Raw genomic sequence first — 25,520 nt, forward strand, 5'->3', positions numbered from 1 at the left:
CGCTCGCCGGGAAAACTCACGCGCCACCTTCTGACAGTAAAGTGGCCGCCACGACAAAGCGACGCGAGTGAAAGCGACGCCCTCGGTGGCGCCAGATCGCACAGAAGTTCTGCCGCTGCTGCCGCTGCCGAGCCCACGACAAGACACTGGCGCGACACCTTCCCATTGTAATTCCGTGACAAGAGCCGCTTTATATGACCTGCACTGGGGGCTCAATTTGTCCTGGAATATTTGTTTAAGATTCTCTCCACCCACCCAACCACCGCCACCGCCAAGCAACCCCAGCAGCCGCCAAAAGTTCCAAACATCCGTCCCCTCATCCCCTCTCCGCCCCGTAGAATTACATCTTCTGGAGCTCAGCCCCCGACAGCTCCGTTTTAAAACAACCCGGGCCCTCCCCTGCTCCGTGTGCGATGTCCAGCACGAGAGCACGCCGCTCGCACGACCTGCAAAGTCGCGGAGTGTCTCGCGCCTAATGCATCATGGGTCGGCGTGACCCCTACAGACACGAGGTGCCGCGACTTTCACCACGTAGTTTTAAAACTATATATATTGATTATTTAACACGTAGTCGGCTTTATTTATAATAAAGGTTCTGGGGTTAGATCGCGTGAGTATAAATGTGTCGCAACTCTCCACCAGCCGACACAGACAGGAAGGTTTGTCACGTAAACTAAACGCGCCAATTAGTGACTACTCCAGCCCACCGCTGTGTTGGAGAGCAAATCCACAACTTCATCATTTGAGTACCGCGACGTTTCGCTGGTAATTACATCAACCAGCATCATCGAGCGAAATTACCAATTCTAGGCAAATCACCCGATAATATTGGGCTGAAGTAGTAAACTAATTGGCGCGTTTAGTTTACGTGACAAACCTTACTGGCTGTGTCGGGTGGTGGAGGGTTACGACACATTTACACTCACCTGACCCAACCCCTTGATTACGAACATTGACTCGGGTCGTGTGAGAGGCATCGCGCCACGACCGACGCAGCCCTCCCTTCTGCAGCGACTGGACACCGCGTGGGATCGCGAGCACGCTTCAGGGATCGCGAGCACAGCGACATCCTCCAGAAACGAATCCCTCCAGAACGCCTTCGCCCCGCGTGTGGTGAACCTTCCACCGCCATTAGAACCGTGGGGTTGCCTCGCACGCCGTCGCGAGCGCTGCGAGATTCACTTCGTTTGCAGGGCGACCGCAAGCGCTTGTCGCGACGCCGGAGCAGCCCGGCTCGCCGACACTTGGGGCCGCCGCGGGAGTCTCACGCGGGCCGGGGGGCGGAGCCGCCGCCGTCAACGGCCCCGCCGCCGCCCGTCCGGAGGGGATCAGGGGAGACGCGCCACCACGAAGCAGCAGCAGCGCCAGCACGCACAGCGCCACCACCACCCAGCAGCGCCAGCACCACACAGCAGCATCACCACCCAGCAGCATCACGCACAGCGCCACCACCACCCAGCAGCGCCACCACCACACAGCGCCACCACCACGCACAGCGCCACCACGCACACAGCTCCACCACCACACAGCGCCACCACCACGCACAGCGCCACCACGCACAGCGCCACCACCACCCAGCAGCATCACCACGCACAGCGCCACCACCACGCACAGCGCCACCACGCACACAGCGCCACCACCACACAGCAACATCACCACGCACAGCGCCACCACCACCCAGCAGCATCACCACGCACAGTGCCACCACCACACAGCGCCACCACGCACAGCGCCACCACCACCCAGCAGCATCACCACGCACAGCGCCACCACCACGCACAGCGCCACCACCACACAGCAACATCACCACGCACAGTGCCACCACGCACAGCGCCACCACCACACAGCAACATCACCACGCACAGTGCCACCACGCACAGCGCCACCACCACACAGCGCCACCACCACCCAGCAGCGCCCTTGCGATTGATGAACACAAAACGGCGAGGGCCGCCCGCTGCGCGTGCCACGGACTCGGCGTTCAGGCGAGCTCAGTCGTGTTGCCGTACAAACAACGAACGGAAGTGAATTTGACGGACAAGTAACGGTGAAATTGTGCAGCCCCCCAATATCGAATTCACGCCACGGCTGGCAGACGTGCCTCGACGAGAGGGAGCTCTCGTGAGCCCGTCTCGAGGGTAAACCGAATACATCGCTACGACTTGGATGGTGGTTGGGTGGACGTGGGGCTAGAGACGCGACTGCGTGCACCGGTGGCTGCTGCCGTGTTTTTGTCCCAAGGGTCCCACAGACGAAGAGAGGCGCGCGTCTGCTGCAAGCGAGAGAGGGGGGGCTGTGTGCGTGGTGGGTGTCTGGGGAGGGGGGGTTGGTCTGGCTAAAGTGGGCAAGGGGGAATCGGGGAGGGGGTGGAGGAGAGCGGCGATCCAGCGGACTGGGTCGGGGCATGGTTGGCGGCTTCGTTAAAGCTCCTGAGCCCTCCATCACGTCTTGGAGTTGGCAAATTTCACGGCCGTCAAACGATTCCTTGGAGCGACTGCCACAGCACAACACTCGCTCCGAACAACACAACACTCCCACCGGACACCACAACACTCCCACCACACAGCACAACACTCCCACCACACAGCGCAACACTCCCACCACACAGCGCAACACTCCCACCACACAGCGCAACACTCCTGCCCCAGCAGAGGGCAAGTGATGACCGCGCCTTTATTTCCCTTGAAGATTTTAATCGCCGCTGTTATTTGTTGTTGTTTGCCTTCGGTCGATTTTTTTCAAATGAACTACAATTTCACGGCAAGATAAACGTCAGGCGGTTCTAGGGAACCCGAGTGCTTTGACGGATTAGCAGGGAAGGTCTCTCTGTTCGAGGCGGGCGAATCCAGACGATAAAACCAGACGGACATCTCAGAGAGCAGCGCACACCTCGTTTGTGCGTGCGCGCGAGAGGCTACAGAGAAGAGAATTATTCACAGGACTTCCGAAATATCCTTCCAAGTGGCCTTTACATCATCCACACAGTAGCGGTGGCACCTTCCCACGTGCTTCCGCGCCTTCCTACGCCTTCCCGCACCTTCCCACACCGCGACAAGATTTGTTGATGAATGATGAGAGCGAAACCGATATTTTTCATTCTCAGAGCCGGAATTGAGTCTAGTTAAGTGCTACTTGGTCTGTCGACATGTTTAGAGCTCGTCTTCAAAACTAATTTATACATTTTTGTGCATTCAACGTGTAACTAATTCTGGCTTTGTGTTTATTTCACTGTTTTCAAGCGTCTTCAGTTTTCACTTTGCACTTGTTATTGTAGTGCTGGGTGTCTGCTGCTACCTTGTGCAGTGATAGTCTTCACTACATAATACTAACACTAAGGTGGGGGGTTTTTCGTGCCATCATTTGGCGATTGAAACCGAGGCCATGTCTCACTCGCCACGCCTGCGAACCCGGTTCACCACTCGCCGTGATGCAGGCTCTCAGTCAGCGGCGGGACCTGTGAGCCATACGGACGTTCCGCTTTAGTTTTTGTTTATTTCCTTCAATACCATTTATTGTACAGTGGCACCTAGAGCAGGGACATCGCTTGCCAGAATGGCAGCTTGGATGTTGAACTTCTTTTGCACCGAACGTAGCCAACCGTGCTAATCGTAGGTGCCTTAGCGGTGCTCAAGACACTACTCACGGGTCCTGAGACTATTCGAATGAAACAATATCTGTCTTGGCACAGACTTGCGCATTAGCGGATTGGAAAGGGCCTCAACAAGGGCGAACAACTGGCAGCGGCAAGGGGAGACGGAGCGGGGCGCGGGGCCCGGCAACGGAGCGCGGCGAGTCTCGTGCCGCCGATGGTGACCGCACGGAGCCTCGCGACCGACCCCACAATCGCTGCAACGTTCCGCTTCGCGCCATCACGGCGGTCTGCGAGCGCGACTGTCGGACGTTCTCCGGGTTCGCCGACGCAACTCTGAGAGCTCTTGCGTTGCGCGTTCTCACATCGTCCTTGGCTTTTCCGAGACATCCCACTTTTTGCGGAGGTAGCGGCTGTCCTGGGAAATCTGCGAGTCCTTCCGAGCAAGAGTAATGATGATCATGATGATGATGCTACCACGCCACTCGTGACAAGCGGGCAGCGTTTCCGCTCTTCCCACGACCCGGTCCCGGCTTTTGTACCGTAGAGGTGGCAACCGCAGTGGCACAATGAGGCGACGCAACGCGTCTGTCGCGATACCTTGCCCGTCGGTCGTGTTAGTGCTGCTCCCCGTGAACGCCATCGCGGCAAGATCAACATAACTGGCTGAATCCAAGTGGTTTGATTTACACAAACATTCCTAATGCTTGAAGATGCTTAAATGCAGTTTGTCACATTGCTTCTCAGTGGAATTACACGTTTCATTAGTTGACATTTAAATGATTAAAAACTAATTTTATTCATTTTGTATGCATCTCAAACCCGACTTGATTGATGGCTCTCTTCTCAAAACCCACTTTCCATTTTCCTGCTGAAATCATAATCGAGGCATTTGTGCTCAGCTCCTGTTTACAGCCCCCAAGGCAATGCTGGAAATTCCACATTCCTATGGGTGGCTTGAGTCTTCCCGCAGAGCAGCCACTGTTTACTTGCTTGCACATAACTTAAAGTACCAGCAAGTTATTCGATTCATCGAAATATTTCACTGGAAAAATGCGCTGAGATGGAACATCTCGTGTCCAGGATAATACTGGGATTCAAACAGCTTCTTATAGAATCTGGAGAAGAGATCAAGTACTTTTATGATGAACACCAATGGCTTACTTACTGCTCGTCACAGATTCACAATGAAGAGTGAGTAGAAAAGATGACGTTGCTACATTCTCTACCGCGGTAGTTAGCAATGAATCATAACGCCCTGCACTCCGATATGAAGCCACAGATGTAGCGATTGGACTGTTTTTGGTTTCGGCTTAAACTCGGCAAATTAGAAATACATTTGGCGAGTTTAAAAAGGTCAACATTTTATTAATGCAAAATAAAAAAAAAACAGAGTGAACAAAATTCAGTGCAAGTAGAGCGATGATCAGCCGAGTTTGGAACCGCTCGATTTTTCTTGGCCGGCGAAAAATGTCGCTTACAAAAATGTATCGAACAAAAAAACCACGCGCACCCTTACGGAACTCAGGACCTTACTCGTGACAAATGCTACAGATGCACGACCACAGTATAAGTTACTCACTTGTCCATGGTTTCCACGCAATTCGTTAAAATCAGATTCAAAATATATTCTTTATTTTTATGTAATACGTAAAAAGCTGCCAACGTTCGTTTAAAAAAAAACCCGCTGCCGTTTTAAATCTCGCGTTGCGTCCGTTGACGTTCGCTCTCTCCACCAATATCTTCGTGGACAGCGTTAAACAATAATAAACAATTGAGCAATTATGAACAATTATAAAATACGCTTCACTAAGGCAAGACAGGACCATGTATGCCCCCATCCTCCGACAAACCTCCATAGCGAGTGGAGGGCGGCAGACGCCACTGTCCGCTCGCGGTCCGTCGCTCAGTCCGTCTTCACATCGCTACTTCCACTGGGTACGGGTGCAAAACACTTAAATGAGCGTCTTGCTGGCACTGATGGCGATTGATGATGATGATGATGATGCTGCCTTTGTAATGGTGCCGTAAGTTGGCTATCAGCGTGTGTTTTCCAGTCCAACAGCTGGGAGCCGTCGCTCGCTCTGCAGCCTTCTTCACGCGTTTAAAACTCCCCCGTGCTCGGCTGCTCTTCCTAAATCCTCCAAGTGCATTGATCAGCAAACGGTGAGCGAGTGGCACCGGCACCCACAGTGCCGACGCTGTGGTCGTCGTCGTCGTGGTTTCTGTTTGCGTGGTCGTGACCCCCCCGCACCCTTCACCATCTGCGCAGACCGAACAGAGGGCCACGATGCAAGCCGCTGCATTTGTAGTTCCGCAGGGACGGTGGCGACGCGCCCGAGGACAACGGGGAATGGGATCCGCGCAAATCCTGGGCAGGAGTCGCTCCCACGTCATCAAGTGCTCGTTTCCGTTTCACTTCTCACAACATCCACCGCGCAAGGCGAGCAGGCCTCGAAACCATCCCCCGGTCAGTGCTCCTGCGTGACCAGTCTAAGTTTGTCCTCCCTCCGTTTGAACGGTAAGTGCGACTTTGGGTCCGTTCTCTCACACGGATGAGGATGCAGAATCACAGTTCTTCCTGAAATGGAAACAAAAACACGCGCCACACATTATTAGCCCTTTGTCCTCCCACGGCTGGATGAACCCAATAAACAGGCAACGCTCTGCCATCAGTCAGCATGGGGTTGGAACGGTTGAACCAACGTTTGCCCATGTTTACCAGGAAGTCCCCCCCCCCCACCCCTTAGAACACCCTTTGGCCATGGGGGATCTTTATATTTATGTATGTTGAACTTACACCATGGGAACCTCATTTGCCAGTAAAAATATGATAATTGGCCAGATAGAAGGGTAAAAAAACAATTATTATGTTGAACTTGTTCGCACAATAGATACGTGGCCAGCCGTGCTAATCTATGACCATACGTGACCAGCGCAGGCTGGTGAAGATGGAGTTGGCCCATGGCCAGTTCAGCGATCAATCGCCACTGATGTTGGCCCTGGATTGGAATAGAACTCAAGCCGCGGTGTCCAGAGCAAAGTGTGCTCACCACCGCACCACCGCTCCTCATACACAAAAATAGTTTTGATTGACATTTTTCCAGATACAGGTTTCCTTCGCTCTACGCGAGGTCGTTTTGTGCGATTTCACGTACATGTCGCTAACCCATTAATACCCCAAATTAACTTCATGCGGTATGAATTCACTCATATGCAGCTATGTGGTCAGACGTGGGACAACATTGCGTGTGTGTGTGCTGTGTGCGCTACTCGGCAAGCAGCTGTCTTGTGGGGTTTCACTTTGTGCACCTTGATTGGAATGCATCGACCTCCTAAAGCGAGGGAAATCCTTCATTGGATTTTCAGATATTTATGACCAATATTGGATATTATTTCGTATTTCAATATGTATTATATTTCAAAAACTTTCATTGTTTATGCACTATATTTGATCATTTTAGCAATTATAAACGTGAAGTTACACATGTAAGAGAAGCAATTTAACGTCAGGTCGTTTTCCACTGTTGGCAGGAAGTGACAACGTGACGTAGAGAAAGTATTGAACTTCTTTCGTACTGTACGTACTGTATGTAGCCATCAAACAAAGATGGTCACTGCATCACGCGCTTTCAGATGTGCTTTTGTGGCCGTCTGGAACGCTCTTCCTTCCAATATTACGAAGCTACTGGAGCAATGCACTTTTAAATCATCTAGATTGAAAACTAATTTCTTCAGAACTGCTTTTTGTGTTTAGGTTGTTGTCCTTCCCCCGCACCTCCGATTATAATATACACACATACAACCGAGCTAATCTGACGTCACTCTCTGCGACAATGCCATGGCGATGACGACGTCTCACGCGGCCTTCGGTCACGAGCACAAGCGCAACCAACGCCGTGACCTCGGCGGCCGAGATCCCGGCATCGAACTCGCGCTCACAAAAGCAGTGGGGAGGCGACTACGGCACAAACGCCCCCCCATGTGCAGGGCCCAAACGATGGCCACAATAGGCCGCTCACTCCGCATTGCGCAGATAAACGTCGACGGGCAGATCCGGGGATAAGAATTAAGAAGACACTTAACAAAAACATTTCATAATCTGGGCCTGATTTTAAGATTTTTTCAAAATCATTTTGAAATGGGGAGAACATCCTTATCATAAAACGTACATTAATCAAAATCATAGTTTCCTCTCAAAGGAAAAAAATGCACACACACTGTAAAAGTGTTTCCCTACTGCGCAATATTTAAACTGCCATAATTAAAACAAATCTGCATTGCAGAATAAAAAACAAGTATTCCTAGGGAATGACTCAATGCACTTTAACACCAGCCAACATCTTCGTGAGTCTGCACAATTGCGGAGCTGTATCGGCGCCACCCACCTTGGTGGCTGTGGACCGCGGCCGCGACTTTTCGCTTCCTCCCGGCCCGCTCGTTATCGGGCGCAGGCTCCCCTCGGTGGGGCGGCAGGGAGCAGCACTGCAGCACCGCCCTCCGCACCACGCGCTCGATCGAGTCCGAAATGCCGCTCGTCCCTTCAGAGTCGTCCGTGTCCCCTACAGGGGGGAGACGTCCCCTCGAGGCGGAGGCCACGGACGTCGGATCTTCGTCCCTGGGCGCTGCCACCGCCGTGGCCGCCGTGGCCGCCGTGGCCGCCGTGGCCACCGGGGAGACGTCTTCGTGGGCCTTGGGCGGCCGCCCGCGGCCCCTGTGGCCTCGCCGGTGCGCCCCGTGGATCGGGAGCTGGGTCTGGCCGACGTGACCGAGGCCGTGCGGTCGGGTCAGGGTTAGGGCCGGGCGGTCGAATTTGCCGGGTCGCCAGGTTTGGCCGCTCGCGTCGTCGCTCCACTTTGCCCGGTGCGCTGCCTCCGGTCTCGCGCGGTCATCTGCCGGCGCAGAGGGAGAGGAGAGAACGCGATGGCACTGAGCGACGCGGGACTTGCAGCACACTCACCCTCCCGGGGCGTGCACAATCATCGACGCTGAGAAACTTCGCCTGCGAGAAAGTCACCCAGAATGCACCCAATCCCATCAGATCTGATAAGATAAGAAGGATTGAGCCTGCAAAATGCACGGATGAGTGACGACCATGCACGCCAGCTTGTCATAGGCAGGTTGCGGGCAGCAGAGGGCGGTGCAGAAAAATCTATTGTTGTACTGTACATCTATGCTCCTCTTCTAGCAACCAGCACTGACGAGGTTGGTGAGGTGTGATTAAATAACCATAATTATGACGACCCACACAGCATGGGGAGGCTATAATTTTGCAGTGGGTTGACGAAACGGTTGTATGTGTAGATGTATGACATACGACCTTTGACCCACGTAAATAAATAAAAAACCGTGACCAAAATTGGTGGTGGAAGGCGAAGCCTTGACGAGGTTTCAGATCACTCATGCAAGGACAGTTTTGCTAAATTCTTAACTTCGAAACATTCACAGGATGGACCGATACCAGCTTGTATTCAACTATTCAAACACTCAGGGTACTTCTCTGCTCTAGCAAAGCGTGGGTGCAGCAACTATCTCTGTCAGTGGTCCTGAACCAGTGGTAAAAAAAGAAAACAAAAATCCACATTCCTATGTCAGGAGACGGTCAGGTTATAGTGGCTTTTTGCAAAGAGGTACTTATTTGATCAACTTCAAAATGAAATCGCCGGTGCGTTTCAGGGTTGAAAAATTCAGTTAATTTCCCAAAGAAGCTTGCAGCACGTGGAGGGAAAAATCGGGACACCATTCCTAGCAACACAACCGGAAAAGCCACATCGGTAGAGAGCTGCACAGCAGGTACAAGAGCAAAAAACCTCCTCAGAGAAAAGAATGAATTTGCCACAATTACCTTGGCTGGGGAGGGGCGGTTCCAAACTCAAAACCCTGTGACTTGGAGCCCTGTCGCCGAGCTGGACCTTCAGCTGGACTTGAACCGCTTAGAAGGTCACACGTGACCTTTAAAGAAGCAGCGGGGAACCGAGGCTCGACGCAAGATAATCATTGGGCTCAGGTGCCACTTTTTCCTGAGGTCACGTTGCAGCCAAAGTCTATAACGGGCGGAGGCAGCTCGGTAAAAGCAGGCAACTTGCCACGGTTTGTGCAACTGTGTGGCGAAAGGAGGCGAGCGTGTGCGAGGTGATGCAACACGCTTGCTTTCGGCTGCTAAGCGGGTGCCCGCAAAGTATTAAGAAGTCATCTCGGAAAGGTTCGCTGCGGCCTCAGAAAAGCAAGGTCGAGCCGTTTGGTTTCATTGTATTATTGTCGTGAACTCAAGCATGCGAGCGGTCTACTTCGTTAGCGATTTATTCATGGAAATAAATATTTGCGGACGTGCGATTGAAAATAAAAAATCGCGGCGCTCTCCATGTGACGAGAGCCTCGGGAGAAAGGGAGCAAGGCTTTCAGTCCCTCCCCTCTCCGTCACGACCGGCACTTTTCTTATCGCGTTTCCCAAAACTCCCCTCCCGCAAGAGATATTGCATCGCAAAACAGGGCCCAATTCAGGAAGCACTTTTATCACCGCTTCACGACCAAATGGAGAAGTATTTTTCACGCACTGTATTCAAAGAACCTTAAACGTGATGGGCAAGTGCCGGCTGCAAAACGGCCGGTCTCGTCAGAGCTCGGAAGCCAAGCAGGGCCGAGCCTGGAAACGTCGCTTCGGATCCGCGACCGTCCTGCATAACAGGCGTTATTGGCTTTCTGCAGAGCTGTGCGGAGGACAGTGCAGGGACATCCTTCGTTGTACTGTACGTGTACATTCCCTGCCTTCATCAAACACGGACAGACCAGCGGCTCGACTCCGCGAATAGAAATAGCTCGTGAGGCCTGGAACCATCAGCACTGCCGTAGCAAAGGTGGGCGGGCGCGGTGCTGTCGGTGACCTCACCCCTCGGGTGCCGTGCCCGCCTTAATAGGCGCTCGCTAACATCGCTTGACACAGCAGTCGATGTCGGCGGTCACAGTCAAGGCGGCATTGTGGAAAAAGCCGCCGATGCTGCAGCCACAACAACGCTTTCTACCATCTTCCACATCGAGCGGTATCTAGTTGATTTCATTGAACCGGGTGAGAACAGGATGTCGTGTCTTTCGCAAAGGTGACCTGGGGCATTAGTCTGCCAGTAGGTGGCGATGATTACCAATGAGATATAATCCCAAAGGAGTAATTTACTTGGTAATATTCAAAATGTAGCCAATTTGAATCTTGAGGGGATCTTTCACGGCCGCTGTGTGAAGCAGCAGAGGATGTGCAGTCTCGTTCAGAATCAGAATCTTTATTCACACTGGAGGAATCCGATAAGCTATGAAGCTCTTATTCGCATATGTCCAGGGGTTTTACTGTTGTTACTGCACCCGCAGCAATAACCAGGGCGGCCGCTGGATTCGAACCGTGAACGTCTGAAACGAGCGGCGAGCACAGCTCCCAAACGCGGCCTCCAAGACCCGCGCTGAGCGCATCGGATTTCTCCAGGATGAATGAATATTGTGATTCTGCGTTTACGGAGAGTATCCGTGTGTGTTGTCAGAGGCAGATCCAGATCCAGACATTTTCAGTCTCTAAATATCATGCTTTTTAAAAGGGCCCTACAATTACAAAAAACACACACACAAACATTCCATGTATTGTTTGCTAAAACATCCATAAAATACCGATGTTTGGGGTTCCAACAGGGGGACGCTTGCCCAAAACGCTTCACCCCCCCCCACCCCTATCTGCCACCACTGCTCTGTGTGGGAGCGTGTCTGTACATCGACCTAGGTCGACTCAGCCTCAAATGAGTACCCGGTGTATAAACATTGCCACTCTGGAGACAAAGGTGACCCATTGTGGTTTTAGCCATCCGCCCCCTCCTCGTGCGCCGTGCCGGCCTCCGTAGGTGCCTCTCGCTAACAGCGCTTGCGCCCACAGCCTGTTAAGGCTACACGGGGCATCTTTATCTTTGTTTAGCGACCACCCCCTCCCACTCCGCGACCTACACTCCCCGCTCATTCAGCCAATTTGCGTGACGGCGCCGCGCAGCCTTCATCACCCTCGCTTCCCATCATTGCCGGCTGCGTGCGATGACGACGACTCCATCCCCTCCGCCCCCCCCACCCCGCCCATGACAGAGACGATCGGCGCTGCCAGCCCAGTGGCCGATTGTCCCGGCGCGGATCGAAGCGGCGGCGGCGGCCGTCGCCCGCGCTGCGCCGCGCCGGCCGACCGGACCGGGCGTCGTGCCGCGAGGGGCGGCGCCTCCGGGTCCACGACACGGCGACGTCGACATCCCGCGGGTGGCGGAGACGATGTTGTCTTTGTGCTAATTATTTAATTATTTCTATTCACGCTAATAATTGCGCACGGCCGTTGTCAACCCGCTGACGGATCAGAGCCGCTCTCCCCGCTCCTTGCCGAGCTCTGTTGGTGGTGGGGCTTCCATGGCCCCCGCCACGCCGCTCATGGCAGGCTCATGCGGTGGAGAGGGTGGCGAGGGGGGACCCGTTGAGATACCGCACCTCCCCGACCTGTGACCTCCACCGCTGAGAACAGGAGCAGCAGCAGCTGCCAGCGTGGTGCTGGGAGAGCCAACACCTCCTGGTTCCACTCCGAGTCCAGAACTTGGGACATTTTATCGTCGCTTCACCATCACTGTGTCAGACTCCCTGGCGAATGGCATTGTGGGGGGGTGGCCCTCTTATTTATTTTACTAATTTTATTTCACCAGGTAAGGCCCACTCAGCTATGTAGCTCTTTTTCCGAAGCGACATGGCCACAAATGAGAGCTCAACGAAGTGGATTAACATCCCGTGGAAACTGAGAGCAGCCAAATACTTCCCAGACGCACGTCGATTCTCAACGTGGAGGGAAAAACCAGAGGACCCGGAGAAAAATCCACGCGACCACGGAGAGAACATGTACACTCCAAATATACAGCAGGCGTCAAGGTTGGGATCAAGCGCACGACTTCCTGTACACACCAGGCGAGGTCGGTAATAGTTCAGAGTTTAATACGACGCTTTGGGGGCCCGTCGTGATACTGTCCATCCCTTGTCCCCCTGCCGCGGTTGGAATCTCGCCCGGAGAGTGTCGGAGTGCAAGTGAACGCGGTAGCTCGAGTGTAGATCAGAGGAATACCTTTGGAATCACGAGCTTACCGAGCTTAATATAGACACAGGGTGGGGGGGGGGCCTTCTGAGACCGCCACGTCCTGCCTCAGTGATGTTGAAAGCCACGTGGGTGGGAGCCTCATAACCTCGGGAGTGGAAACGCTTAATATTTATAATACAACGGGGAGACCCTGCACAGGAAAAACCCCCGAGCTTGCTTCAGATGTATTTATTTACTTCTTCCAATGAACAGACCTACGCCTACATCTGTCGTGAGGTGTGCAGGGAGGAGGATGCTCATATCTCGGGCTACCTAGGGTAGGGTGTGGCTGAGAGAAAATAAATACGTGATAAACACGGGGGCCGCATCAAATAGGAGGTCTCAATGTGTATGCGTCTGCATGCGTCTGTGTGTGCGTGCGTCTGTGTGCACGTGCGTCTGCGTGTGTGTGTGTGGATATGCGTCTGCGTGTGTGTGTGTGCGTGCAGAGCGGTAGTGTAGTGATTACAAACCCGGCGACCCGAGTTAAATTCCAGCTCATGGCCAACACCAGCAAAGATTGTCTGAACCGGTCTTGGGCTTCAACTAGGTCGGCTCAGCCTCAAATGTCTACCTGGTGCGATGTGTAAACATCTCCAATGGGGAGACAAAGGCGGCAGAACGTGGTGCTGGCAACTCACCCCCGTGTGCCGTTCCCGGCCTTCACAGGTGCTCGCTAACAACATTTGCCCCAACAGCCTGTTAAGGCTACGGGGGGGCGGGATCTTTGTGTGTCTGAGCTGCAAGTGTGTTTTCCTTAAATGGGCTGTGCAGTGCACCGTGTTGTTTGTCTCTTGGCCTTCCTGCGCACAGGCCGCACACACTCCGCACTTTCCCCGGCGCTCGGCAACGCGAGCCGCTCGCGACGCGTGCCGATGCCGCCGACGATCGGCGTCGGTGGTGGGGGGGGGGCACTGCGGCCACCATCGACAACTCCGCGCACGCTCGAGACGTTGGCCGCGTCATGACGCACGCGGCTCTTTCCCAGCGCTCGAATCACGGCCACCAGAGGAGGGGGTGGGGGGCTGCCGGGCACCCACACTCGGCCGGACGCCGCGAGCCCGGATTCCGCCGGGCAGCGCGGTTAAAGCATTCATCAATCGCCCCAGCACGGGCTCTGTTAAACATTAAACCCCGAATTACCTGCCCATAACTCGGCGGGCCAATCCATCATGCGTGACACAGGGCGCATGACGTACGCTTTGTGGTATAGCCCCAGGGTCATGGGTGAGAGTGGGGGGGACAATGGGGGGGGGGAGGAATTGAGAGGTAGGGTGGGGAACAGGGGAAAGCGGTACGTGCATATGCTCGATCCACTGCTGGATGAGGTGCCGGGCGAGTCGAGCGTGGGGAGGGGGTCGTCTGACCGTACCTGGCCGTGAGGTGCAACAATTGGGGGGTTTGTAACTCGCTGCCCTCTGCTGACCCCCGTGTAAACAGAACCCACGCCAACCGGGCGTGCCTGCCGGTCACCCATCCAAGCACTCTCAGGGCTCAACTCTGCTTAGCTTCTGAGGTCTGATGGTCGGCGTACACTGGGAGATGGGGAGGCCGAGCGGCGGCGATTCGATTCAGGATTCGATGATTACCGTATTAGCCCCGTCGTGACTGTCACAGCCTCTAGTGGCAACCCCGTCACGACGACGCGCATCAGATCTGTTTCACCGCTCCATCTCCGCGGTGGCCTGCCTCTCCGACGCGCTTTCTCCTTTGGCCGCCGTGTCCCCGCACCTCCGATTAGCGCGGTGTGACTCCGTCGGGTGCGACAGAAGTTCAACATAAACGTAAAACACACGCGTGCCCTTCCGCCGCCGGTCTGTGCCCGGGCTTTACTCGCTGCCCACGGTCACCGCAATGCCTCCGATTTGTGTTTGGCCTCCGCTCCGCGTGCTTCTCTCCCCAAGCGTTCAATTCTCTCCACGCTTCTTTGCGCACTCTTCAGCTTTTGTTTCCTTTGCCAGTGTTACCCCCCCCCCCCCGCGCCTCTGATCCGTACGGGTGTCGCAGTTGGCAGCTACGGACACATCTCCCATCAGTCCCGATGGGTCTTCTGTTTCTCATCATCAAATTGAGCCTCCAAATACACCCCACGCTGCCGAGTAAAGTTGTGTGTGTGTCGTGTCGGTTGTTTGGTGATAATGTGGGGCTGGGGGGGGTAATGGTTACGCGATGATGAAAGTTAATTAAATAATCTGTGTAGTAGATTATTATCATCATCATCGCATTTACGGATCCTTTGCCAATTCTCTGCGAGACGAAGACCGCCACACCCCCTGCCGGTTACCGGTTGGCTATACTTCACCACGCTGGTCAGTGAGGGTCGGTGAAGTGACATGGCCAGTTCAAACGCGAGATGAACACTCGCCAGCGATTTGTATTCTCTCTAACCAGGAATTTACCTCGAGCTGACCGGGGGGGGGGGGGGGGTGGGGTTCAGTGCGTCGCGCACTAACCACGGCGCCATCACTCCCCGTACAAAAAATAAAAACATTCTTTCTGTTTCTGTACCCGGGGAAGCCTCACTGAGGCTTCAGCTTCAAAATGAGGAGGGGAACCGGAGAGAGGACCTTGCTCAAGTCGCCAAAAAATACAAGGAGGTGGCGTGCGCAGAAAAGTCTCCCGCGCTTCTCTACGCGAGTTCCTAGAAATGTCTTGCCCACACGGCGTGCTAATCACCGTGCTGCTTCCCACAAACAACAACAACAGTCAGCGAGTACGGTTGGTATCCCGTGCCAGTCTTATAGCGCGGCGCTATCACAGTGAGCAATCTTGCCGTGTATGTGCGATCCCCAATGAGCCAACTTGCCGGAGCCACTCTTGAACAACGCGACGGGCCCCGCCGTGGCGAATGGCGCCACGGGACCGTGAAGCAGGCGAGTGCACGGTGTTTGCCGGTCGCTGCACCCAAACCGGGGCGGCCCGCCGGATTTGAACCATGATCCTACGCGACAATCGGCAAACGCGCTTCCGCCGGGCCAGACATTGCAGATCTTATTTTTTTCCGTGGGGTTATCCTCGACTTAACTAAAGGTATGCGTGGGAAAATTCGGAGAATAATTGCAAATAGGCAGAATAATACGATGAATAATAGCAGCTCCTGTGGATTATAACGTTCACGGGCAATAGGGTCGTGAGTAAGAGGAGGTCTGCTTCGTGCACACTGCATCCTACCCCCGCACCTCCGATGAGCACGTTTGTCTACGTACGATGCGAAAGAAGTTCGACATACAAACATAGAACTTCAGCGGATAATGTGTGGAACGCAATCACCTCTCAAATCAGCGTAGAAGGAATGACATCCAACCAGCATTCGATGGAGAAAAATACAGAAGAAGAGAAAACCACCATAAAAAAGAAACATGAGGCAGATCTGAGTGCCTTCTTTGAATCAATTTAGAGAATCGAGATGATTTCCTCCACAAATGAGCATTGAGGGTATCGGTGCTTATCCAGCCCTTCACAGCCCCGAGGCGAGGGGGGTGGCGAGGCGGAATCTAACCATGGGGCGTCCGCCCTCGACTTCCTTTGATCGACCCCGGGGGGAGATGAGGGGCCGAGTCAACCGCCCCCCCCCCCCAACCCAAGCCAGGATCTAAGCCGCTGCGCCGTCCGGCCGGCCGGCTCGTCGCCGGGCCCCGCACCAACCTGCTCGGGGCGACGCGTCCGCCGTCCTCGGCTGCTCTCCCTGCCGGAACGCGACCGCGGCGGCGGCGAGCGACCGGTCTCTCCTGGCGTCCCCCAAGAGCCCGGCCGCCGCCGCGGCCGCCGTCCTTTCCGACGGCGCGAAGGTCCGCTCCCGCAACGACGAGGAGCGGGAGGAGGACGAGGCGGAGGAGGACGAGGCGGAGGACTTCCTCCTCTTCTCCGAGCGGCGCCGCGGGTCGGAGGCGTCGCCGGCCCCGTCGCAGGAGGCCGCCCGGTTCACCCGTGCCGACGCGCTTGCCGATCGGCACGCCCCGGCGTCCGCACGGCTCCACGGCGGACGTTTCTCGCTCCGTTCCCACCCGACGCCCGCGGCCGCTGGCCCGGGCTCGCCCCCCACAGGCGCCGGGCTCCTGCCCGGGAGCGTCGGCTCGGCCGACGGCGCGCGGGCACCGAGCGAGTGTTGCCGCCGCTGCCGCCGCTGCCGCCGCTTGGCCTTCCCGCGCTCGCGATGCTTACGGCCGCACTCGCACTTAAACTTCGTGTCGACGTCATCGCCCCGACGGTGAATCGCGTGAGTTCTCCCCGCCGAGTGGAACGGCGCGCGCCATCCATCGGGCGCCAGCGCGTGCCCCGCCCTGTGCTGCCGCTGCCGCTGCTGCTGGTGGTGCGGCTTCCACTCGCGGCACCAATGCTTCTCCGCTCTGGACGGCAAGGGGGAGGTCCCGGAGTCGCGTGCGGCCGGCAGGAGCGGCGGGAGCGGCGGCAGCGGTGGCGCCGCCCGGCCGGCGCCGTGGGGCTGAGCCGCGGGGTACGCCGACGTTCCGAACGAACCGTAGCAGCAGCTCAGGTTCACCCCGCCGGCCGCTGCCGCCGGAACGGCCAGGGAGCCGTACGGCAGGCCGTAGGGGCCGTAGTAAACGCCGCCGGGCACGGAACCGTAGCCCCCGGCGCCGTGCGTCGTCACGGGGACATCGTCGGGCGCCTTGGGAGGCCTCCCGCGCCGCCGCTTCCTGGACCTCGCCTCGTCATCCACGCGGAACGCCGGCGCCGAACCGTAGTAGCACGGGGATGGCGGCGGCGGCGGCGCACGCGGCGTCGGGAAGTTCACGCAGAAGATGCTGGGCAGGCGGCGGTGGCGCGGCTCGGCGTCACGGCGGCGCGAGCGCCCCCCGCCGACGCGGCACCGCGCCAGCAGCCGCGTCAGCTCCTCCAGCTCGGCCAGGAAGCCGGGGTCCTGCCCTTTCTTGCGCCGCTTGTGCTGCCTCGGCCTCTTCGGCTTGTCCTGCCGGAAAGCGCCGCTCCTGCGCCGGCGTCGCAGACTCTCCCCGAGCGGCGGCGGCGACGGACGGGCTGGGCCGGCGACGGCGTCCGAGGGCGATGCGGAAGAAACGAAGGAGCCCGGTCGTCGGGCGGCGCTGCGAGCGGCCGCCGCAGTCACGGCGGCCGCGACGACAGCGGCCGACGCCGTGCGGAGGCCATCCCGCTTGTCGGCGCGCCCCGACACGCTGTTGTTGTCTGTGCCAATGCCGCTGTCGCTGGGGATGGTTTCCTCGCTGTGCGACTCGCTGATGGGAGACGGCGTCGCCTCCTGGTAGGGGGGGGGGGGTGGGAGCGGCAGCAACAGGCGGTCGGTGGGGCACTGCGCTCCTCACACTTGGTCGGGTCAAGAGCGTCATCGATTCGTGCAAAAAAAAACTAAGCAAATTGTGACTCCAAATGGGGAAAGGTCATCGAATTGCGTCGGTGATGAACACTTTCGTCTACAGTGGGAATTTAACGTGCGAATTGCGAGACAAAAAAAACACCACCACCGATTCTGTTCGCAATTACTCAACAAAGTCGATCCACTACATTGGTTTCACGTAACGTGCTAACAAAGTGACGGAGAGAAAATGGCTCTGGCCAATTTGTCACATTACACATTATCTATTGACAACCTACCTAAAGTCAAATAACAACGGCCGGTTCTTAACACCCAGTGGGGCCTGCGCATAACCCTGAGGGTTCCGTTTGCCGGGGATGAGGAGCGCTACCTTGAGCAGGGAGATCTCGGAGCAGTGCGACGGAGACGTGGGGAGCGGCGGCGAGAAATTGGGCCTCTCGCCGGAGAACTTGAGCATGGCCTTGGTCGGCAGGATGCGGCTCGGACGGGGCCCAGGCAGGAGCGACACGGCCGGGTAGCCCCCCGCGTCGCTCGCCGGGCTCTCCAGGCCGCCGCTGAAGCCCGGCGCTTGCGTCGTCGCGGGCGACGGGAGCGAGAACGGCGACGCCGACGCGTGGAAACTCGACGGCGACGACTGAGGATGCGACGAGGACGACGACTGCGGCGGCAGTGGCCTGGGTTGCGGCGCGGCGGCGGCCGTGCCCGGGGCCTCCGACGGCGCCTTCGGTTTCCTGCCCCTCTTCTTGCCGACGTAAATGGTGCCCTTCTTGCTCACATGGATCTGCTGCCTCTTCTTGACCTTGGGGGGGGGCGGCGGCGGCGATGATCGTCGGTCGGTCGGCCTCGCGGCTGACGTCGGTAGCGCCGTGCGGGCCGCCCTTCGAGCCGGAGAAGATCTGGCTGAGAATCCTCTCCCTCTTGAGTCCTTTCATTTTGTTGATCTTCTTGAGGAACTTGCGATCGGTCGGCCTCTTGGCGCTCGGTCGGGGCTCGTCGCCGGGGACGGCGCCAGGCCCCCAAGTCCCGTCGGCCGGGAGAAGTTCGTCGCTCTCGGTTGCGATTTCTGACGCGGAGAAAATATGAACGCAACCTCGGCCGAACCCATCCGTGCAGCCGAAGGCATCGTCATCTTCGGCGCGAGCGCGACACTTCAATGCGCCGCCGCCGCCGCCGAATGAGAGCTCCTTCCTAGGTCGCCCCCGTCTCTTCTTTTCGGGCACCTGCACGGTCAAACTGGACACGTTTGTGTAGAGCGGGGAGTACAGCGCGCTGGGCTGGCGTGGAGAAGAGCCGCATGATGCTTCGTCCGCATCCTTTGCCCCGGGTAGAGCACTCTCCACCTGCAGCTGCTTCATCGCTTCCACGCGGAGCATTTTGCTTTCGCGGTTCAAGCGGCCGAGCTTAATCCTGCGCTCATTGAGACTTCTCAGTCTGGATTTTGAGCTCTTCTTGATTTTGTCCGCAGGCTTTTGGGGACCGCCAGGCAACACGGGCGGAATAGAAACCGAGCACTCCTCCTTCGCGAACGCCGCTTGTCGCGGCTCTCCCGTCGTGCCGTCGCTCGGCGACGCGGCGTTGGAAACGACGGCGGGCGCCGACTCCTCGTCGTCATTGCTTTCCGCTGCGTCCGGCGTGGCGGCGGCGGCAGCAGCGGCGGCGACAGTGGCGGCGGCGACTCCGTCCACTGGTGAACTTCTCGGCGAGCCCCTGGCATCGATGGCGACGGGCGAGCCGCTTCCCTCGCACTCGACCGCTTCCGCAGACGGCGAGACGCGGCGGCTCGCCCCCGCGAGCTTCTTACTTTTCTTGCCCCTCGGCTGCCGCCGCTTCTTCTTCTTGGCCACCACGCGCGGGTCTCCCGGCTCGGGAGACTCCGCCCCCACGGGGTCAAAGGTCGACTCCACGAGCGCAGCCAAGGGGTTCGTGCTTTGAGGGGTCAACTGGGCCGGGGTCTCCCCTTCCTCCGGGCAACTCGTCTCTGACGGCAACGCCGCCGTCGCGTTCTCTACGGCTTCCACCATCACCGTCGGGCCGCACGCGAGAATCTCCGCTTCGGGGCGCGGAGAAGCGGCGTCCCCTCCGACTCCCGCCAGTGGCTTGCCCTCCAGGACGTTCTCCAGGCTGCGTTCGAACTCCTCGTAGCCGCAGTCGCGCGCCGGGCGCCGGTCCTCGTACAGAAACGAATCCGCGGATTGGTCCGCGACCGAGGCGTTGTCCTCCAGCGAGCCGACAGGGCAACGAGGGCTCAGGTAGAGCGGCGAGGAGAGCGGGCTCGCCGCCGACACGGAGCCCGAGAACGTGGAGGCGCACGGGGAGACGCAGAAATCCTCCGGAGCGTATACGACGCCCCGCTCCACCAGCCCCACGTCCCCCACATCGTCCCCGACTCCCAGGGCGGCCACATCGGCCGGAACGCAACCCGACTCCTCCTCGTCGTTCTCCAGGAAGCCCCCGAGCCCCTCCCCCTCCTCGTCGTCGTCGTCGTCGTCGTTGTTGTTGTTGCCTTGCCGCCGGGTGGTGGGCCGGAAGTGGCTGGCGAACTCCTCCATCTCGCCGATGTCCTCGTCCAGGCGCAGCTCGGACGGGTCGAGCGTGCTGCAGTCGTCCGTCGACTCGGAGGCCACGGCGCCATAGGCCTTGCTGTGGAAGCCATTGTTGATGATGTCGGCACTCAGCTCGATGGAGCCCAGCTTGTCCTCGGAGGCGGCGCCCTCCTCCTCCTCCTCGTCGGCGCCGCCGTCCTCGCCGGCGAACGCCGAGCAGCGGTCGGCCGCCGCCGCGCCCAGGTCGGCGGGCGACACGGACGGCACGCAGCCAAACTCTTGCTGAAAGTATTCGTCCATCGCCCGCTGCCTGCCACCATCACCCGGCGCCGCGCCGCTCGCTCTTCTGGGCCTCGCAGTTCTGCTCCTCTCGCCGCCGGTGCTCGGCCGGAAGGTGGCGGTCGCCGATGCCGCCCTCACGGCGCCAAATGCCGCCGAGTCGTCATCTGCGACCGCCTCGCTCCCCGGGGCGCCCCCTCTCACCGCCGGGGAGAAGCTCCCTTGCGGTTTGTCCACCGCCCGGCTCAGCGGCTCTTCCGCAGCGACACCTCCCACGCCTGGCCCCTGCTGCTCTCTGCAGATGTCCTCCACCTCCTCCTGCTGCTGTTGTCGTGAGATGTGGAGGCACTGCAGCCTGGTCTCCTCGGCCTGCTGCTTGATGATGATGTTGTGGTGGTTGTTGTGGTTATTGTGAAACTGGTGATCGCTCTGTTGAAGAAGAGACAACAACAAAATGTAAAGTTTAATGTGCGTCATCATCCTCAGCCACGGGCAATCCACTGCTGGATGAAGGCCTCCCACCACGAACGATGCGGCACCTGCAACACGAGCCGTTTCCACCGCTGCTGCATCTCCCCCGTGGAGCCGTGGACGCCCTCTCGGACGCGTCCCACTCCTCATCGTAGAATTCCTTTAACTGTCGCAAAACTACGAAGGTTTACGAAGTAAAAATCTCATTCATCACAAGAGCGTGTTCATGTTACATCCGTGAGAATCTGGAATTTACAGAAAACAATTCAGGAAATTAATCCGGAAACGTTATTTGCCGACCACAACAGGCAAAGATCCCCCATATAGCCTTAACAGACCGTTGGGGCAAGTGTTGTTAGCAAGTGCTGTTAGTAAGCACCAACCACACACACACGCAGCGCCGTTCGTAAACGCCATGAGTTAAACGTACAGTGCGATTTTCATTATTAACATTTTTACGGAAATGATATTGCCCTGGGTCCGTTATCTGTGCACGAGCACGGCCGCGAGATAGACTGAGTCAGGGCTCTTCCACGCCTCCTATCACATTGTTGCACACGATACAATTATGCGGGTTAATTTAAATAGATACCCACTCGCACACGGTAATAAACCTATAGGCCATGTTCAACGGTGATTAGACCACGCATCAAGAGGGGGGGGGTTTACATCGCTTAAGAAAAAACACAGCACAGAAAGCACTGAATAGCGGCCTAAACAAAGCAGTTTGTCCTCTGCCCCCCACCCCCCTCTTCCCGAAATGCTGCAGAACGGTCATCATTAACATTCAGACGAGGCTGGCCTGGCCTGGCAAAGCATGAAAGGGTTTTGGCAGTCGCCCAGATTCAGGTCGTGCAGAGCCGCGCAAGAAGACAGTGGCACACTCGCGCACGTGCGAACACACAAACATACACACACAAACACACACACACACAAACACACACAAACACACACACAAACACACACACACAAACACACACACACAAACACACACACACACAAACACGCACAAACGCACACGCACAAACGCACACGCACAAACGCACACGCACAAACGAACACGCACGCACGCACGCACACGCACGCACGCACACACAAACACACACACAAACACACAAACACACACACAAACACACACACACAAAAACAAAGGTCCCCCCGTTTAGCCTTAACAGACTGTTGGGGCAAGTGTTGTTAAGCGAGCACCTATGAAGGCCGGCACGGCACGCGATGTTAACACGTCGTGCCAGGTATTCATTTGAGGTTGAGTCGACCTAGAGGACGCTCAGGACCGGTTCAGATAATCGTCACCGATGTGAACGGGAATCGAACTCGGGTCGCCGGGTTCGTTGCGCGGCGCGCTAACCGCTACACCACCGCTCCCCACACACACAAGCACAGTCGCACACACACGCGCGCGCGTGCACACACACACCATAGCACGTGCATGCCGCATGTGTGTGCGCGTGTGCGCCACACACTCACACAGTTGCGATTGGCGGAATTGGGCGTTCTGCGCCCTTGCGCCCGTGTGTACACGCGTGTGTGTGTACACGTGTGTATACGCGCGTGTGTGTGTACACGTGTGTGTACACGCGTGTGTGTGTGTAGACGTGCTGGTGTGTACACGCGTGTGTAGACGTGCTACCAGCACGCGTGTGTAGTAGACGTGTGTGGGTCACGGCCGTGTTGAGTTTGTGTGTGGGTCACGGCCGGGGGGTAGCCGGGGAAGGTGAGGGGGGGGTCCCGTCGCATCGCAGACGAGACACGGGGGGAGACGAGACACGGGGGGGAGACGAGACACAGGGTGAGACACAGGGAAAGAGACACAGGGTGAGACACAGGGGAGACGAGACACAGGGGGAGACACAGGGAGAGAGACACAGGGGAGACACAGGGGGGAGACGAGACACAGGGTGAGACACAGGGGAGACGAGACACAGGGGGAGACACAGGGTGAGAGACACAGGGTGAGAGACACAGGGGAGACGAGACACAGGGGGAAACACAGGGAGAGAGACACGGGGGGGGGGAGACGAGGAGGCCCTCTAGACGTAGCGTGGCGCTGTCGGTGGAGAAAGCTGAGACGCGTCCACGCAGTCAGAGACCGCCACCCGACACGGAGCATTGCGTTACGCACGAAAATCCCCCCCCCCTCTGGCCCGGGACAGGCTGTTGTGACGAAACATCGCACGAGTGTTGGGTCAGGAGGAGAGGCGAAGATGCGTTTTGTTAAACCCAAAGGCCTCGCGTTCGTTCTTACACATCGAAGCCGCGTGCCGCGTGCGCTATGCTGGAGTCTGCCCCGTCCCGCCCTGCCACCACCACAGCAGCTGACGAGGGGCCGTCTGTCCGCCACGAGCCGGGGGGTCCAGGCCAAGCGCGCTCACGGGCCCCCTTCATGAAGCGACTCGACGGCCTCTCCGTGTCCCCGAGCGCCGCCACTCCCCCGCCCGCGGAAAAGTAAATAACTCGTAAAAGTGAAATGGCGTTAAATATTGGCAGGCGGGAGGGCATTACGAATGCGGGCGGATTAAAAAACCCCTCGCTGAACACACACTTACCTGTGCATGTGCACTATGCCAACATAACATGTACACACATACACACACACGTGTGTGTAGTGTAACGGTTAGAGCTACACTACACACACACACGTGTATGTGTGCAGTGTAGCTACACACGTGTGTGTGTGTAGTGTGCCGGTTAGAGCTACACTACACACACGTGTGTGTGTAGTGTAGCTACACACGTGTGTGTAGTTAGCGCTGCGCTGCGGTGACCCGACTTTGATTACCGCTAGCGGCCAACAGCAGTGACGATGATATGAACTGGTCACGGGGCTCCCCTAGGTCGACTCAGCCTCAAATGAGTACCTGGGGTGGTGCGTAATCATCACCACTGGGGAGACAAAGGCGGCCAGGCGCGGTGTTGGCCACCCACCCCCTCGTGTGCGGTGGCGGCCTTCACAGGTGCTCGCGAGCAAGCACTTGCCCCTACAGTCTGCTCAGGCTATACGGGGGATCTTTGCGTGTCCACCGCGCCTCGCTCGACCTGTGGCTCTGTGGCCTCTCCTCCTCCTCCTCCTCAGGCGGAATCCACTCAAGTCGTCAAGTCGTTGCACGGGGGGGGGGCACCTTCACGGTCAGCCGACTTGGCACTTGTGGGGTGCGTGAAACATTGATGACGATGATGATGACGACGTCAATGTATCTATCTGTATCTCGCCAGGTGAGGCCCACTGAGCTACGTAGCTCTTTTTCAGAAGCGACTTAAAAACTGAGAAAATCCACGCGACCACGGGGAGAGAGACACGCAAACTCCAAATATACAGCAGGCGTCAGGGTCGGGATCGAACCCAGGACCTCCTGTGTACCAGGCGAAGTAGTTAACATCTCGCCACCGTGATGGGTAGAACAATGATGACTCTGCAGACGACAAATATGCCAGTGGTGGCGAAGATTTTGATGATGATTACATTTAGTATGGGGTCAATGATCATGATGACAATGATCCTGTTGATGATGTTATTGACTATAATGACGTTACTGATGACTACTGTCATCATGGCATTTACGGTAAGTGACGATTTTAGAACCATCGAGCCTAGACCCGATATTTTATGTGTTGGTACTACGCAAGTGCCGGCATCACCTCTCACTATTTTACAATTACCATAGTCACTGAGAAACTCATTCCAACGGACAAGTCCATCACAAACTCGGAAACCGCGAGAGCCCTTGCTCATCTCCGAGTGCCGCTATTCGATTGCTCTCACCAACAGCAGCAACAGTAGCTGCTGCTGCTGCTGCTGCTGTGCTGCTGCTGGCGACGATGGGTGACCTGGTGGGACACCGAACTTTACCGATGCGGGGTTGGGGGAGGCACATCTGCTGCTCCCGCAGGTGCGGGGCAGGTAACACGACTCGAGCAGCTGCTGTTTGTGCGCGGCGCACCCCCCCCACCCCGCCCTGTTTTGTTCCACTCCGCAGATATTAAGCAATGCTCTAAGCAAACACGCCACTGCGCCCTTTTAGAATATTCTTGCCCGAGCGAAGTTGCTGACGCCGCCGTGGCCGTGGTGGGTGCTGGTTACACAAGTGGCCGCGTGTGATTGTGCGCGTCTTGAGTTACCGGGTGGAGGGGGGGGTGGGATAGGTCGTGGAGCGGGGATATTTCAATTAAGCCGCGCAGCCAACGTCGCCC

General features: G+C 57.2%; 1 protein-coding gene across 1 annotated transcript in view; it reads right to left on the reverse strand.

Annotated features, from left to right (window-relative positions):
* Positions 1 to 4,936: 4,936 nt before the first annotated feature.
* Positions 4,937 to 25,520, reverse strand: part of SETBP1 (SET binding protein 1) — an 83,001-nt gene continuing 62,417 nt past the window's right edge. Inside the window, exons 2-6 of the mRNA XM_078617140.1 lie at positions 18,908 to 21,272; positions 18,392 to 18,870; positions 16,359 to 17,946; positions 7,978 to 8,481; positions 4,937 to 6,170 (exon numbers count right to left, since the gene is read on the reverse strand). Of these exons, the coding sequence (XP_078473266.1) occupies positions 6,061 to 6,170; positions 7,978 to 8,481; positions 16,359 to 17,946; positions 18,392 to 18,870; positions 18,908 to 21,272 (5,046 nt within the window). The 3' untranslated portion in view covers positions 4,937 to 6,060. The remainder of the gene's footprint in view (positions 6,171 to 7,977; positions 8,482 to 16,358; positions 17,947 to 18,391; positions 18,871 to 18,907; positions 21,273 to 25,520) is intronic.

This window comes from Lampetra planeri, chromosome 53 (assembly GCF_965212315.1).
Source record: "Lampetra planeri chromosome 53, kcLamPlan1.2.h2, whole genome shotgun sequence".
NCBI classification, from domain to species: domain Eukaryota; kingdom Metazoa; phylum Chordata; class Hyperoartia; order Petromyzontiformes; family Petromyzontidae; genus Lampetra; species Lampetra planeri.